The sequence below is a fragment of the Sardina pilchardus genome, chromosome 15, assembly GCF_963854185.1.
Source record: "Sardina pilchardus chromosome 15, fSarPil1.1, whole genome shotgun sequence".
Taxonomy (NCBI): Eukaryota; Metazoa; Chordata; class Actinopteri; order Clupeiformes; family Clupeidae; genus Sardina; species Sardina pilchardus.
The window spans coordinates 12,489,229-12,504,926 of NC_085008.1; the positions used below are offsets into that span (position 1 = coordinate 12,489,229).

Genomic DNA, 15,698 nt, shown 5'->3' on the forward strand with positions numbered 1-15,698 from the left:
ATTTTCTTTGAACATGAATTTGTCAAGAGGTAGGCCTAGTGCAGATATATTTGTGCTTTTTATTTTCGCAAATTGCACTTGAAAATGTACAAACATTCACATTGATTTAACCACTTGGCTCCCGTTTAACCCATCTACTATGAGTCAACAGTAACAAACGAGGTGCTCTAGCCATAGGCCTACAGTTTATTCATTGCGACAGCATAAAAATAAAAATCTACCTAGATACGACCATTATAATACACTATTTAGATCCAAAATATGTCATTTAAAAATTCACTTATAAACAATCACATCATAGCCTATCAGACAGAACAACTGTTATGATTGTTATAATATTATTGTTGGTTAGGCTTAGCTATGAACTCACATAAGACAGGGTGGCACAAGGTCCTTGGGTTGGGTACTGGTTAGCAGTTCACTATTTTGCAATAACTGAATTTCAGAAAAGAAATGTCACAGCCTACTCAGCACATTAATCAAAAGGTTGATTAATTTAAAATTGAATAGAGAAACCACATGGCCAATTTCAATATCGTCATAACATTTGCCTACATTCAGTATATTGTTTGACAAATACAGTGTGCTGATCATTTTTGTAAGTCACTTATATAATTAGTTCAAATTGATTCACATGACTATTAAACATTACTATTACAAGACGCATCATACAACATTGTTTGTAAAGTGTTCAAAAGTCTTAAAACACTTAATCGTACCATCAAAGTGAAAAGCATGTGCCTTTCACTGAACATTAATGGCACATCATCACATCAAAACCACCCTGAACAGAATTAACGAATAAAGCTGCAAAACACGTTATAAATTCTGCAGTTGTGCTGAGTTAGTGTTATGGTGTCTTATGAGATTAAACTTAACTCTCTTTTTCTGTTTTTAAAAAGACTAGAGCTAAATAGAATAGTGTTATAAGCATGTCTCACATCTAAACTTTAATATCCTGTGTTAATCTCAGATGAGCAGTCATGTGTCTTCTTATGTCAATTAATTGAAAGTCATGTGACAAGGTAGTTAACTGCACTGTAACAAGTTGTGAGTAATTCATTGTTTTGCAGTGGCAGTGAACACTCTCCATATGAGAGAAGCTGTATTGTGCTTCAACAGTCAACTCTACTTTGAGCTGCCTCATGTTTGGACTACAGGTGAAATGAGAGATTATAAGTGCACTCATGTGCAGTGCAAAAGAATGACAAAGTGAATCACAACATGAACTCAGAGGAGAGAGAGGGGAGCTACACAAGAAAGTTGTGACTTGTCGGTATGAGAAGTTGTGCTACAAGAGGTAGGCTCAGCAGCAGTTCTGAGGTAGTTGTGGAGGCTTGTCTGTGAGCCGAGTGTTCTTCGTACCAGTGACGATGGCAGGGTCAGTGTCCACCCGTTCTGACATCTTCACACAGATGATGTCTACCAGGCGTTCAAATACCTGGCGGACATTTATGTTCTCTTTGGCACTGGTTTCATAATACTCAAAACCTGCAGACAATGAGAGTGGACACATTAATTCTGCTAATAGTAGTAGTCAGTAGCCACTGTTCATCAATTAGTATTGAACACAGTGTAACACAATGTGATGCTTTCACCTTACTTGACTTGACTTGAAACCACAATGACTTATGTTTCTGACATTACCATCCTGAACGCCTGATAATGCACAATGTTGTGACATAATCCTTGTTGGTTTTAGACTTAATAGGTACCCCCTTGGTTACAAATGGGTACCCAGTATGTTGAAAATGGTCAATAGGAGAATTACTACTTGTCGTGATAAGTTAAAGTAACATTAAATTAGCCCTTCACTTAATGGTACTAATTCACATTATGGTACTAAAATGGTAAACTTGTTATCACTCAAGAAACATACCGAGTTGGTCAGCTAAGTGTCTGCCCTTTTCTGGTGGCACCACTCTCTCGTCATCCATATCACACTTGTTGCCAACAAGAATCACTTGAGCATTATCCCATGAATATGTCTTAATTTGAGTAGCCCTGGGTAAAAAACAGAGTGACAGGTTATATCAACATATAAATCATCCTATCTGCTTACACAATAATAAAAATGAAGTATAAAAAGGCAGCGGTTTTGTAATCATGTTTTAGACATGAAAAGTCTTAATAGCCTAATCTTAAATTCTAGGGAAAAAATAGTGTCCTAACAGCCTCTCTCTGCACTGGAAATTGTACTGAATATTTTTGAAAAGTTTCAATCTGGTTTCCAAAAATATAAAAATCACAAAATATCTGGCTATCACCATACTAAGATCAATCTTTATTGAACATTAGTATGAGAAGTCTGCGATTTGTTTCTACTGCACGAGAGGCGTGCTTGAATTTCCCCTTAGGGATCAATAAAGTATCTATCTATCTATCTATCTATCTATCTATCTATCTCTCTAGGAGAAGGGGGGGGACTGTCGAGCTCTATTGGCATCGCTCAAATCATGACTCCATACGCTTGGATAATCCTTCAACCAATCAGACCAATGATCCGGTGCATCTTTTGGATAAGCTAGTTTGTGATTGGAGCCAAAGGTTCTGGCAGGGAACAGAGATTGATGTGCAGGTTTCCAGCCTGACCTGCCGGTCCGAAATCCAGATTCGCCGGCAGGTCAGGCAGGGTTCACCCAGCCTAGTTTTATCTAGAAATCAGACCAAGGTATCTGTTTTATGGCCATTCTGTTTAAATCGCATGGCTCAATCAAGTTTTTTACTTTTCTAAATTTGAATGTACATCATCATATCTTGGTTCTAGAGATACACAATACAATAAATCAAGACATCTGAGGAGGTAGATAGGGCAAAGTCTGAAATTGCATTTAAATAAGCAATACGTACGTTTTTTGTATTGCCCATGAACATTCATTCAACAAATCTATCCACTAGAATGATATGTTTAGGCTACTTTTCTGTAAAATAATGAATGTTCCTTTACAGCTTCAAATGTTTTGCAGTAATATCCAGTGGAAAGTAAAACACGGATACAGCACACTCACCAGTCTTGCACTGCATTAAAGGACTCTTCGTTAGTGATGTCGTACATGAGGATGAAGCCCATAGCTCCCCTGTAGTAAGCTGTGGTGATCGTTCTGTACCGCTCCTGGCCGGCTGTGTCCTGTAGTAACACAAACACAAGTGGATTCCCATTACGGTGGGAGAGGAGGGTTAATATGTAATGTCACTAATGAGCCATGACAGCACGGCTTGATGTTGGCGAACAATGAAAATACCTAATATTCTGGGCTGGCCGTCTCTCTCAGCAGCAAAGAATGGCAGAACAGAAAGAATACCAAAATCCAGCCCAATTAGACCGGAACCAGCCAGATGAACGGCAAACAGATTTCAATTGTTGAAGGTGTGAGTTCACACCATCATCAAGAATGGTAAAGAATACATGAATCCTTCCACACTCTGTCATGGTAAACATTATCACAGAGCTGAGTGAAGCTGACAGCTCCCCACACTGCCATCAGATGGAACAGGGAGGATGAGCATGTGTGACAATGCATGCCTTCACTGCCGGTGTCATCAATTTACCCGTGACTATCAGGGACTTCTCACATTCTTGCCCTTTTTATCACACTTGTCTAAGAATCTGAAACTGTTGTTTGATGCCTGATACATGGCAAACAACATTTCTCAAATGCAATGCATACGAAATGTTATGCCTTTTCAGTAGCTGTGGCAAAATGAAGTGCTTCAAGCTGCAGTCCTGTTCTGTTACATGTTATAACCAATGGATATTTAGACCTGTTTGCCCTCTTTCAATTGAGCTCAGAATCTACCTTTGCGTGTGTCATATTAGTTTGAATAAATAGCCTACAACATACCATTAACTTGTTTTATTCAGTCACAGATCCCCTCAGAGCATGTAACAACAGATTCTCATTGTCAAAACAGACTCTGTTAGTAGCCTACTGTAAATCATGTGCATGTAGCCTACATGTTACACACCATAATGAGTATCCATTTAAGGTTGACCAATCAACACTGTTTACAGCACTGATTACAGATTATAAGCAAAAAAGGCAATTTATTCCAGTAGCCTGTGTGGCACAGGTCTCACCCCTGGCCCTTGTGTGCATGAGAAATGCACAGCTCCTTTGGCCTCTGGGTGCCACTCTAATTGGTTCAGAGCATTGCTTTGCCAAGGAGCAGCGAGAAGTGTTGCTTCCATGACAACCACTGCTGTCGATGATGCAAGCAGCAGAAGAAGCTCCATCCCTCCTTTGCTGAGGAAAATGGCTCTGCTGCAGCGCCAGGCAGACATCAAGTCTCATCAGCTCTGTGGCTTTATTGTGTTGAAATCTTGACAGCTTCATAGTGATAACAAAATTGTATAAATCCTTGTTTCTGGCAAATACGTGCGAGGTAGTCTATGTCTGGCAACCTTCTATAAATCATGATAGCCTGAGACCTAGACTTGCACATCAAATGCAAGTTCACCACACAGATGGAAAAAACTTACCCAGATCTGAAGCTTCACCCTTTTGTCGTTTCTGTAAACGGTTTTCACCTTAAAATCAATACCCACAGTGCTAACGAAGGAGTTGTTGAATGTGTCATCGGCGTATCTGAACAGAAAACTGGTTTTCCCAACACTACTATTGCCAATGATGAGCAGTTTGAACATGTAGTCAAAGTTCTGATCCGATCCATCTCTCTGCCCAAAGCGTTGGTCTGCCTTCGCCATCTGTGGGCAGATTCTCCGTTAGTCTTGGAATTTGGTTAATTGCTCCAGAAGCAATTATGAGAACAGCACACAACCCATCCATAGGCTAGACAATGCAGTCTAGATAGTCTATCTGTGGACAATGAGTAGCCTAAGCTAACCTAATCTATTTCACTCAATTATAGATGCACGAATCATGTCGTGGACATATGTAACCAGAACACATTTGCGTCAGAGCTCTCGAATCGATTAAACAGATTGGACCACAGGTGCGTTTTTAGAGCAAACATGGGCAAGCCCACGACCAATAAGATAACATCCTGACTCATAACAGTTTAACACTAATCCATTCGACTGTGACCATAAATTGAATAGTGGGACTTATATTTGAAGGCAAATGGCGTTGACCAAGATATTTACCATGGGAAATAATTACGCACACATAGACTTAGGTTCTCTGTGGTAGAAGGTGCTCGACTGCGCAAGAAATTCATATTTTGCACTATAGCCTATAGAAAAAATGTTTACGTATATTTAGCAGTCCTTACCTTTTGCTGAACAGATAGCTTCCCTTTTCAAAGGTGGGCGTACAACAGGCGCGACCGAGATGCAGGCTACCTGATGTTGCGTTTCCACCGGCTTCTCCCCTTTCCTTTGCTGTCTACAGTATGTTATCGTTTGTTTCAGTCGCCTTCCGGTATCTTCTCTGTGCGCCTGGTCTGATTCAATCTTTATCAATTGCAATTAACCGTGCTATTTATGGAGCGTGTACAGCTGATTTTGTGAGCATTTACACGGTCACTGTGTTGAAGATTTAGATCCAGTACGCTGACACTTTATTGGCATGAGGTGGAGCTAACAGAGGACATAATGCAAAATATTCACAATTACCCTCATGAAATAAATATGAAATAAATCTGACACCTTTTTCAATTATAATAACGAATTATGACACCATGAAACATCAAAACACCGTAAGAAGGCAAACATCAGGCATCTGGCCTAATTTGCTCGAAGGAATCAGAATCATTCTCATTATATTCATATAAGTTGATATTTCTATGATATTTAGGTTAGGTTGTCTCAACAAGGTTTACCAAATTTACCTTTGAAACTAAATTCAGATTGATATCATAATATACAGTATCTGTGCACTTCCAAGTGCATCAAACTCTGATTGCCCTCCTTTTGTTCACAAGGTAACTTTATAACCATTGAACACCGTGTTTTGCACAACAGTTGGAACAAAGATGGGATTTGACACTGACATAGATACACAACAGCTGGAGGAATGGCATGAGCAACACTAACAATAGCATGTTCAGCTTCTGAGGGTACTGATGACCATTGGACAGTTCTTCTTAAGGGGTTCTGCAAAATGGTCCTGCAATACATTTCACACAAATGTACTAGTGTATGAAATTTGTCCTGCTATCCATCTACATATAACCATTTTCTCTTGAAATATTTCTGAACAAAGTTAGCACTGTTGAGACTGGCTTGTCCAGTATATTCGAAAGCCCAAGATGACACCCAACAGGCCTACGCTGTCTTGTTTTGCCCAAAAGATAATCAGTTTACCATCACAGAGTTAAGAAACCAGAAAATAGTAACATTTCAGAGGAAGGATAGAATTTGAGAAATCTGACTTACAATAAAAAATAAAAATCCATCAGCCAATTATCAAAATAGTTGGGGATTCATTTAATAATCCGTAATCAGTTACCAGTTGCTGGGCAACTGATGTGATTCTGGTGAATTAGTTTCAGTGTTGTCTTCCAAATGACATTGAATCCATAAGTGTGTGTGACTTTTCTTGGAGAGTTCGTTCACAGCCGTATACTTTCAGAAAAAAGTGTTATATTTTAATTTAATATTGCAATCTGTACATAACCGATTAGAGGAGAGACTATGGGGGAATGGTGATGAGAACAACCCTATAGTCTTTGAACTGTTGTTTTACAATAAGTCAAGCAATATTTTATCATCAACCTCTTCAGTGAGACTGAAGGTAGGCTATTACATTGTTCATCACTCACTCATCCAACGTTCACTCTTCATTCTCCCTTAGTGGTAATCAGGGCCACTGTGCAAATATTGTCCATTCCAGTCTAGGATGCTAGGCCGATGCCACTTTGCTCCAGCTCAGCAATCATAGACATGTGCTTGAAATCAGCTGGTTTGTGGTTGAAGGTCTCCACCAACTGGAAGGTCGCATGCCGCTCAGTACCATAAAATACCTGTACTTGATTGGCCAAGCACTGGGCTTGGTGGACGTTCTGAAAAGACAATGCAATCAGTTTAATGTTTGAGCGGATTTACTAATACTTTTTTATTTATTTTTTAAACTGCATCGGAGACGATTGATAAACTTAAAGGGATGTTCCGCCATTTTTTGGAAATAAGCTAATTTTCCACCTCCCCTCGAGCAAAACAATTGATATTTACCCTTTTCCCGTTCATCCAGCCATTCTGTGAGTCTGGCGATACAACTTTTAGCTTCAGCCTAGCATAGATCATTGAATCGGATTAGACCAGTAGCATCTCGCCTGCTAGCATCATGTTTAAAAGTGACTAAGATTTCCGGTCATTTTCCCATTTAAAATGTGTCTCTTCTCAAGTTAGAAAATGAAACTGAAACAAAACTGAAAATGAAACCTGCCGTTTTTCTAGGCTGATTTGACATGGAACTACACTCTCATTTGGCGTAATAATCAAGGCAGGTTGCAAATGTACCATCGCAGTGATATCAGGCACTACTACTGCTTGTTGTCTATGGGGACTATCTTCAGATGCTACAAGTTGCCTTGATTATTACTCCAGATGAGAGTGTAGTTCCATGTCAAATCAGCCTAGAAAATCGCTAGGTTTCATTTTCAGTTGGTATTATTGCACTTTCTAACTTGAGAAGAGACACGTTTTAAATGGGAAAGTTACTGGAAATCTTAGTCACTTTTAAACATGATGCTAGCAGGCGAGATGCTACTGGTCTACTCCGTTTCAATGATCTATGCTAGGCTGAAGCTAAAAGTTGTATCGCCAGACTCACAGAATGGCTGGATGAACGGGAAAAAGGTAAATATCAATTGTTTTGCTCGAGGGGAGGTGAAAAATGAGCTTATTTCCAAAAATGGCGGAATATCCCTTTAAGTATTTCTGACTGCAACTAGTAGTAGGCATACTATACTGTACATCACAACTATAGTCCTGGGCAAGGAGCAAATCACCATCAATATGTTCAACAAAGAGATCAAGTAAAAAAAGAAAAAAGGAAAAAGTAGAACTTGTTCAATTAAGACCTTGTGTGGAAAGCAGAATTTAAAATGACTTACAATGAATCTCTCGTCCATCTCTGCAGTCATGAGTACAACACCCTTGTCCTTCAGCAGTTCTGCGTAATGGTAGAGGATCAGCTGACTTGGAGCACTCTCGCCTGAAGTCTGACAGAGACAAATCAAGTCTAAGTTCAGTTTGAACCGTGTAGTCAGTGACTGAGATATGGCCTCTTCAGATGGTGAGGGACATGAGACTTACCTGCACATTAATGAGAGAGGTGAAATGAAGCTCATGACCAGCCCACTGGCCCACAAAGAACTCGTACCCTTCTTTCTGTGGTAGAGCATACAGGAACTACAGACAAAAAAGAAAAAAAAAGGTCACTGTAGCTTAAGAATTCTGTAAATGTTAGTAAACTATATCTACAAATATATGAAACTTTTCAGTAAAAGTCTTCCACATCTAACGCTAGCAAATAGTCACTGTAGTTTAGTCATTCTGTGAATGTTAGTAAGATCGATTGACATGACTACACCACCCTAAGCATTGCATCACGGTTCATCACAGAGGCAACGTCCCAATAATCTTGCAAATGGATGAAATGTATAAACTATATCTGCAAATATGACACATTTCAGTAAAGTCTTCCCCATTTAACTCTAGCAAGTATTCTGCCAGTTTATAAGTGTCCAAGACATGCAAGAAGAACTTATCAATACTGCCATCATGTGGCAGCATACAACATAGCTAAGTCCATTTAGCGTACAAGAAGACAAATGGAACAAAATACCAATAAGTCAAAATCAGTGATCATATTCAATTGGATCTGACCAAATGTAAAAAGTCTGACAAGTGGCTGTGAGAAACAAAGGACTTACAGTTGGGCATGATTTGGATCTGTTGAATATCAATTCAAAGGTTGCCCCCTGAAACAAATACACAGAAGAAAATACAGTGAAGTCTGATACATAATCAAACTGGCTTTAATATGAACAGGGGACAGGAACATACAGTACAGTGCAGAAAGACCTACCGGTATGACTGCACTGATGGTGTCCTTGTTGGAAAAGTACTGCATCCAGAGCTACAAAAGACAATAGAAATCACTTCAATACACAAAAACGAATTATTTTAAAACACAAGAGGGTAGTTGGATATGTGGAAATAAAGACATTCTCTTACTGTTCCAATTTCTTCTCCAGATGTGTCTTTTACCATTTCAAGGTTGAGAATGGATCCAAGACTCTATGAAAAAATGAAGCATGAAAAGATAAATGTTATGGTCTTTAACATCAGGTGAATTTTTTCTACTAGGAGTCAATTCATGTATGCTTTTAAATATTTCAGTGCCTTAAAGAAAAAGATAATGTTGCCGCCCACTCAGTCTCGATCTCAAATTTATTGACAGTAATGTTTCGGCCAGTTGGCCTTTTTCAAGGTTTCTTTCAGTGCCAACATTTAAAGGATCAATCAAACTTTTAGTCTATGTCCATAACAATTCTAAAGCATTGCAGTGTATCAATATTAATGACTATAACAACATGGAGGCTTCAAATGAGAGCCGCAGCTGAACACTACTGAATGGAATATTGAGGACCAAAGATGACACGATAAACACATAAATGCAATAACCATTCATTAATTTAATTTAAATTAAATTAATTAAGTCTTTAATCTGGTCCACCTGACTGCATTTACCTTGTCCTTGGTGAATCCCCCAGAGGTGCCTTGCAGTTTGGCCCGTTTCTCAGCCTGAAAACACAATGTTTGTTAAATCAATAGTAAATCGCAATGTCCTGTCCCATCCACAATACTTACAGCTATAGCCTACATAGCCACACTCAGTACACCGGCTCAATAACATACCTCCTCTTCCATGAGTTTTATGAACTCGGCTTGTTTTGAGTATCCCAATGGCTCTCTCTTAATCTCTGTCCGTTTCTCAAGTCTGGCTTTATACTCCTGTGGTTTGGCACTTCAATAATCATGAACAGACAACACGTTAATGATCAAATCCACGTCAAAAGAGAGTCTGATATTATATTACTATGTTTAAAGGGATAGTTCGGGTTTTAAGACACGAAGTTATATGGGTTCCCTGTCAGCAACGTTGTGCATCAGCACTGACTTACCCCCCGACAGCGTCCTGTGAGCCGAGATCCAGCCGGTTTTTGATCGTTTTTGATGCTGAAGAAAGTAGTCCGGCAAGTTGCTGGGGTCACGAAAGTAAAGTGTTTTTCTTCTCAAAACCATATGCGTTCAAATGAGTGATATATTTGCACCACAAAAACGTTGTCCAGCTGTCAGTAGCGCGCAGTGATAGGAATCGAGAAAAATAGTGCCAAGATAACGAGGTTTGAATTTTTCCTGGACAACGTTTTTGTGGTGCAAATATATCACTCTTTTGAACACGTATGGTTTTGAGAAGAAAAACACTTTACTTTCGTGACCCCAGAAACTTGCCGGACTACTTTCTTCAGCATCAAAAACCGGCTGGATCTCGGCTCACAGGACGCTATCGGGGGGTAAGTCATTGCTGATGCACAACGTTGCTGTCAGGGAACCCATAACTTCGTGTCTTAAAACCCGAACTATCCCTTTAATGTCCCATATAGATACAATATGTAAAACATCCTAGATTTGCACATTTTCTATCATTAATTGCAGCATGTACGGATACATAAGACTGACCAAAATAGTCACATTCAAATTCTAGTGTTGGTTAGGCTAACAGGACGTCACAGGACGTCACTTTCTTCAAATTGGTCCGTTTTCAGCAGTGACTATTCATTTTTATTTAGATCGTTTAATATTAAGACTATACAAATAATATTCTGTAACGTTAACCTTTCACCCATCACACAGAGGAGGTTTCCATGATGTGGTGTTATGTTTATTACAGAGCCTTGGTTGCAACGTTAGCACTAGCTGTTTTAGCATACGATGGGTTGACGTTAGCTAACCTACCTTCGAAGCTTCCTGATCTTTTCCTCATATTTACTATAAAATGGATTTTCTTCCACCTCTGGTTCTTTCTTCAGTGAAAATGTTCTAAACTGCAGTGGCACCAGTCCAGGGATGAGTGGCCTGATACCCGTTGCTCTGACCGCTATCATCCCTCGATACAAACATGACATTTGTACCATGGCTGCCGCCATGTTTCTTCCACGGTCGCACATAAATAGTGTTCCGAACTGAAACGGAAGCAATGATAGCGAAGGTTCCCAAGCGGACACTACTGACAAGCCATGGCTACACTGTGAACGTTTTAATAGCCTATGCCGGGATATCTTTTTACAATAGAACATTTGCTCTAATTCAAGGTGGATGTTCACAAATTTCTGGTAGGCCTATTTCTCCTCAGTTCTATTAGGCCTACTGCTATTCAGGATGCAGGGATGGGTTTGATTAGGCTAGTTGATGACAAGGAACATTTTCTGTAAGCAAACATGCAGATTTTTGGATGCACCCTTTAATGCAGTTTCAGAATGTTGCACAGGTCTGACAAGAATGTTGTAGATTGACTTCTAAAATGTTCAAAACTACCTTGCTGAAGAATAAATAACATAAGCAATTTGTTTTACTTTATTGTGTTTACATCTGAAGGTGCTGGTTTTACACACATAAACAATTTTGTGACGTTTACAAATTGATACAGAGTTAAAGGGTCAAACCAGTAGGAAACCAAGCTGCTAGGCTGGTTTTCTTTCACAAATAGGTTAAGACATTGCTATTAAGCATTTGACATTTGAATTTCCACATTAAATCCTCCACACTATCATATGGCATACAAAGTTTCCTTCAGATGTTTTGAGCTGCGGCTGAACAGATATATTTGTACTCGTCTCCCGTAGTGCAATTTTTTGGAGTCCATTTTCTCTGGGATTCAGCCAGCACACAGCTGGGGTCAGAACTGGAATCCCTGTTTAGCTGGAGTTTGGAGAACAACACTGGCTTGCCATCTGTCCACATCCACTGCCCCATGGATCCAGTCAGCCCTACAAACAGTAAATACTCAGTCAAGGTACAGTGAGCGTTGTAAAATGTAGTGGCAGTCACAGTCTCTTCCCCTCCAAACAATTTGGCCTATGCAATGAAAAGGCTTTTGCCTGCAGTTAGTTTGGAACAATGCTGCAAAAAGTTATGGTTATTTTTTGTATTGATATATTGATTATATCTTTCCATTTTCAGTAAGTGGTTGCAAAATACCCACTCACAAAGTTACAGTCACATTTAGTTTGGTAAAACTGCAAAGCTGCTGATTGTAGTGTATGTTAGCCTGGCTATCACCAGACCAACCTTAATCCTTTGAGTTTGAACATTAGTCTGGGGAGTGCTGCATTTCTACTGCACAAGAAGCGTGATCAATGGGCGCCATAGTCTGTACGCTTGGATAGTCCTTCAACCAATCAGACAAACGATTGCGCCAAGGTGCGCCAAGTGGATAAGCCAGTTTGTTATCGTCTCTGCAAATTTGTAATGGAAGCAGGAGAGAGCAATCCGCAGGTTTCCAGCCTGAGCTGCAGGGCGAAATCCAACCGCCAGCCGATCGGGCTGGGTATATACCCAGACTAAGTGTATGTGACAAGTTTTCTGAAATCACTCACTAAATAGCCTGCTCATTTGAACAGCTTTATCGGACCCCTTGTGTAGTTTAGAAATATGGTGTTTCATGACGTTTTCACACAATGAATATTCTGTTACCTGTCCAAAAGGGTTGTTTTCCAGCAAATCTCCACATCCACTTCATGTCAGTCGTGGAGTGAATACCAGCCAACTGGCTGTGACGTCTAAGGCAGTTTAAGAATCGGTAAAAGAAAGAAAGGAACAAATAAAATAAATACCGCTTTGAATAAAAACCAGCTAAAAGAACACATGAATTACAATAGGGTATTTACTTGTCAGGGTTTTTGTTATTTGATTGATATTTGGTTTCTCCAACTTCAGTAACTGACCACCACTTAGTGTGTCCATGATCTGTTTGTGTTGTGTGTGCATAGCATGGACTTTCTGTATGCGTTGTGTGTGCATTGCATGGACTTTCTGTGTGCATTGTGTGTGCATAGCATATACTTTCTGTGTGCATTGTGTGTGCATAGCATATACTTTCTGTGTGCGTTGGGTGTGCATAGCATGGACTTTCTGTATGCGTTGTGTGTGCATTGCATGGACTTTCTGTGTGCATTGTGTGTGCATAGCATGGACTTTCTGTGTGCGTTGGGTGTGCATAGCATATACTTTCTGTGTGCGTTGCGTGTTCATAGCATGAACTTTCTTTGTGTGCTGTGTGCATATCATGGACTTTCTGTGTGCATTGTGTGTGCATAGCGTGTACATTCTGTGTGCGTTGTGTGTGGAGAACATCTTGATTTCCCTTGGTGTTCATGAACAGCTCGAGACAGCATCTCATGCAGGCAGTGTTAATGCTTTAAACCGTTAACATGGCCGACAAAACAAAACATGGGACATATTTGTGTTGTCACAAAGTGTTGTTTGCTGTGTGGGACCTACAGCAGAGAGCAGGCATGCTGGGCGCTGCTCCATGTGGCCACTCCTGGGCTCAGGATGTAACAGCGTTTTCTGTAGTGAGTCCAGCCAGAGGGACAGTCCAGACTAAGTGCCTTACTTGACTGCAAGGTAGGACAGATAGAGAGGGAGTAAAAGGTCCATTGAACAGTGTTGAGACCATTAAAGTTTAGTCAAACAAAATTACTGTCAAACTGTCAGACGCGTTGTTCTTCCACACATTTTTCCCACTTTACCTTTCGCTGGCGTTGACGTTTCCTCATGTCAGAGGCATTAGGAGGGGCATCTCCCAAAGGTACCTCTCCAGGTTTGTGCTCGCTGAGCAGGTGACCAGTCCAGGACCAGATGGGGGTGATCTCCACGTCAGAATGGACAGGCGGTATCTGATCAGAGCTCACAACTCTCTCCTCCACCAGCCTTAAGGGGATCAGCCCGTGGATCTTATTCACAGAGGATGAGAAATCACAGTTTAGACCGAGTGAGAGCAGAAATGATCAGAATGTGTTGTAAATGGTTGTCAATGACAACTATATTCTAAGGTGAAAATCCAAGCAAACCTAGGAGACTGGAATTGAAATATGAGTGAATAGAATATGACCATTTTTGAAAGTTGGTCTTTGTTTCGCTTGTAACTTAAGTTTAATGTGACATTAATAGGCTCTACTCTATCTCCTTAAAGTGGGAAAGGGTAGGTAAATAACAACATACTCAACATACATAGACTTTTTCTTCAGCCCTCTGCACAACATCTGATTGAGATACCTAAATCACATTCAAAAGATTTATACTTTGTTTTGTTAAATTACAGATATAATGATCTATTGATGCTGTTGAATTGAAATGTGAGAAGGAAACACAATCAGACTCACTCTGTGGCTGTTTCTTTCCACCAGTAATCTCTTGCCTTGTCCATGATAGGGTTGGTCCTGTGCACCTCCCTCAGAATAATCAAGGAAGTGCCCATGATTTGGGACATCTCCCCTTGGAGGGCGGCCTTCCCATACAATCCCAGTGTGGGGATCCTGGTCGCGTTCTTTCTTTGGCACAGTCTGAGGCTGATGAACACGAAGGGGCACTTCTAGCAGGTGGTCTTTAGTCTCATCTATAAGATCAGCCGGGTCACACTTACCTAAACAAACAACAACACAGATCCCAGTTTTAGCATGATGACGATATCAAGATGTCAAAATCATTAGAAAATCAAAATAGTATGAATTAAACAAAAAAATGTTACCTCCTCTTGGGTCAATGATCTCTACACTGGCTCTGTCCATTGGACCCAGAACAGCATTTTTTTGCGCTTTTAGAATCACATCAAACTTTTCATGGTTCTCCTCAAGTCCATCATCTTTCAGGTAAATGTTCCATGATTTTATATTTACACCTGAGCAAGAAAAGTTTGTCTTAGTCTGGTAGCTTTAGTTTTTATAGCTATACCGAACTAGAAACAAAAGTTAAATGGAATACAAAATAGTTCACAAAGCTGCAGATGAACAGATCTTTTTGGTCAGAAAGCCATGCCATTTCTGCCTAAGGGGACTACAGTAATAGCCAAAGATAGGTCTTTAATGTTTATCTCAGTTGTATGTGAAGTAAAATGTCACAGATCAAGGATCTACATTCTTAAGAAAATGTTGGTAATTTAAAGATTTCACCTGGATCAAACTGGATAAGTGTAGCAGTGCTATGTGTGAAATCCTTCCCCACTTTAGCAGTATCCTCCTCAACCTGTAGCAAAGGAGAGAAGTCTGTGAGAATTGAGCGAGTGGGTTCTCAGTGTAGAAGTTGTTGCCAGGGTAACTCTACCTGTATTGTGACGTAGGCAGGGTCTATGCTGTTTCCGCTCCGGGTCACCTGTATGGCCAGAGTCCCTGCATTTTCACAGACTCGGTAACATGTGGCAGACAGTTCTACACGTGACCATCTCATCTCCAACCTAGATGGGACAGTCAAGTACCTTTCATCAGGAATGGTGAAAGGAAGTAGACATTTCACTTCATCTACCTTCACACAATAACAATATAACTAAAACTAAATGTCATTTTTATTGTTTTCCTCTTACCCTCCCATATGAGTTGAACATTTCTTCCTTTGCACAAATGTTAAAAAGTGACAAATCATAGGGCATTCATGTGTCACATACACATTATATACAGTAGGTAAATACATGTCTTGAAAGATTTTGTATTGTATGCATAAAATCACCTACACT

General features: G+C 40.0%; 3 protein-coding genes across 3 annotated transcripts in view; all 3 read right to left on the reverse strand.

The window, feature by feature from the left end:
* Nucleotides 1-166: 166 nt before the first annotated feature.
* On the reverse strand, nt 167-5,352 carry rab3b (RAB3B, member RAS oncogene family). The gene is made up of 5 exons (XM_062555947.1): nt 5,233-5,352; nt 4,481-4,705; nt 3,009-3,127; nt 1,880-2,004; nt 167-1,491 (listed from the first exon to the last, which is right to left on the reverse strand). Exons 2-5 carry the CDS (start codon nt 4,703-4,705, stop codon nt 1,307-1,309), a joined length of 654 nt encoding a protein of 217 aa, XP_062411931.1. The 5' UTR covers nt 5,233-5,352; the 3' UTR covers nt 167-1,306.
* A 1,021-nt stretch (nt 5,353-6,373) lies between these two features.
* Nucleotides 6,374-11,152, reverse strand: atpaf1 (ATP synthase mitochondrial F1 complex assembly factor 1). Its single transcript, XM_062556720.1, has 9 exons — nt 10,928-11,152; nt 9,827-9,935; nt 9,659-9,712; nt 9,143-9,205; nt 8,994-9,044; nt 8,839-8,886; nt 8,219-8,314; nt 8,017-8,124; nt 6,374-6,963 (listed from the first exon to the last, which is right to left on the reverse strand). Exons 1-9 carry the CDS (start codon nt 11,137-11,139, stop codon nt 6,796-6,798), a joined length of 909 nt encoding a protein of 302 aa, XP_062412704.1. The 5' UTR covers nt 11,140-11,152; the 3' UTR covers nt 6,374-6,795.
* Nucleotides 11,153-11,531: 379 nt separating this feature from the next.
* The window catches only part of frem1b (Fras1 related extracellular matrix 1b), a 24,738-nt gene continuing 20,571 nt past the window's right edge, over nt 11,532-15,698 (reverse strand). Inside the window, 10 exon segments of the mRNA XM_062556501.1 lie at nt 11,532-11,958; nt 12,665-12,750; nt 13,472-13,590; nt 13,723-13,926; nt 14,204-14,248; nt 14,356-14,615; nt 14,721-14,870; nt 15,142-15,214; nt 15,293-15,422; nt 15,696-15,698. The exon segment at nt 15,696-15,698 is cut by the window's right edge and continues 142 nt beyond it. Of these exon segments, the coding sequence (XP_062412485.1) occupies nt 11,762-11,958; nt 12,665-12,750; nt 13,472-13,590; nt 13,723-13,926; nt 14,204-14,248; nt 14,356-14,615; nt 14,721-14,870; nt 15,142-15,214; nt 15,293-15,422; nt 15,696-15,698 (1,267 nt within the window). The 3' untranslated portion in view covers nt 11,532-11,761.

What these genes read in the sequence shown, in the direction of transcription:
- rab3b (XM_062555947.1), bottom strand. Translation starts at nt 4,705, where the DNA reads ATGGCGAAGGCAGACCAACGCTTTGGGCAGAGAGATGGATCGGATCAG. An exon ending in GGGTGAAGCTTCAGATCTGG is followed by an intron (nt 3,128 to 4,480) that starts GTAAGTTTTTTC and finishes GTGTTACTACAG; the next exon opens with GACACAGCCGGCCAGGAGCG. An exon ending in ACACTTAGCTGACCAACTCG is followed by an intron (nt 1,492 to 1,879) that starts GTATGTTTCTTG and finishes CATTGTCTGCAG; the next exon opens with GTTTTGAGTATTATGAAACC.
- atpaf1 (XM_062556720.1), bottom strand. Translation starts at nt 11,139, where the DNA reads ATGTGCGACCGTGGAAGAAACATGGCGGCAGCCATGGTACAAATGTCA. An exon ending in AAGATCAGGAAGCTTCGAAG is followed by an intron (nt 9,936 to 10,927) that starts GTAGGTTAGCTA and finishes TGATTATTGAAG; the next exon opens with TGCCAAACCACAGGAGTATA. An exon ending in GATCCAAATCATGCCCAACT is followed by an intron (nt 8,315 to 8,838) that starts GTAAGTCCTTTG and finishes TTTTGTCTGTAG; the next exon opens with TTCCTGTATGCTCTACCACA.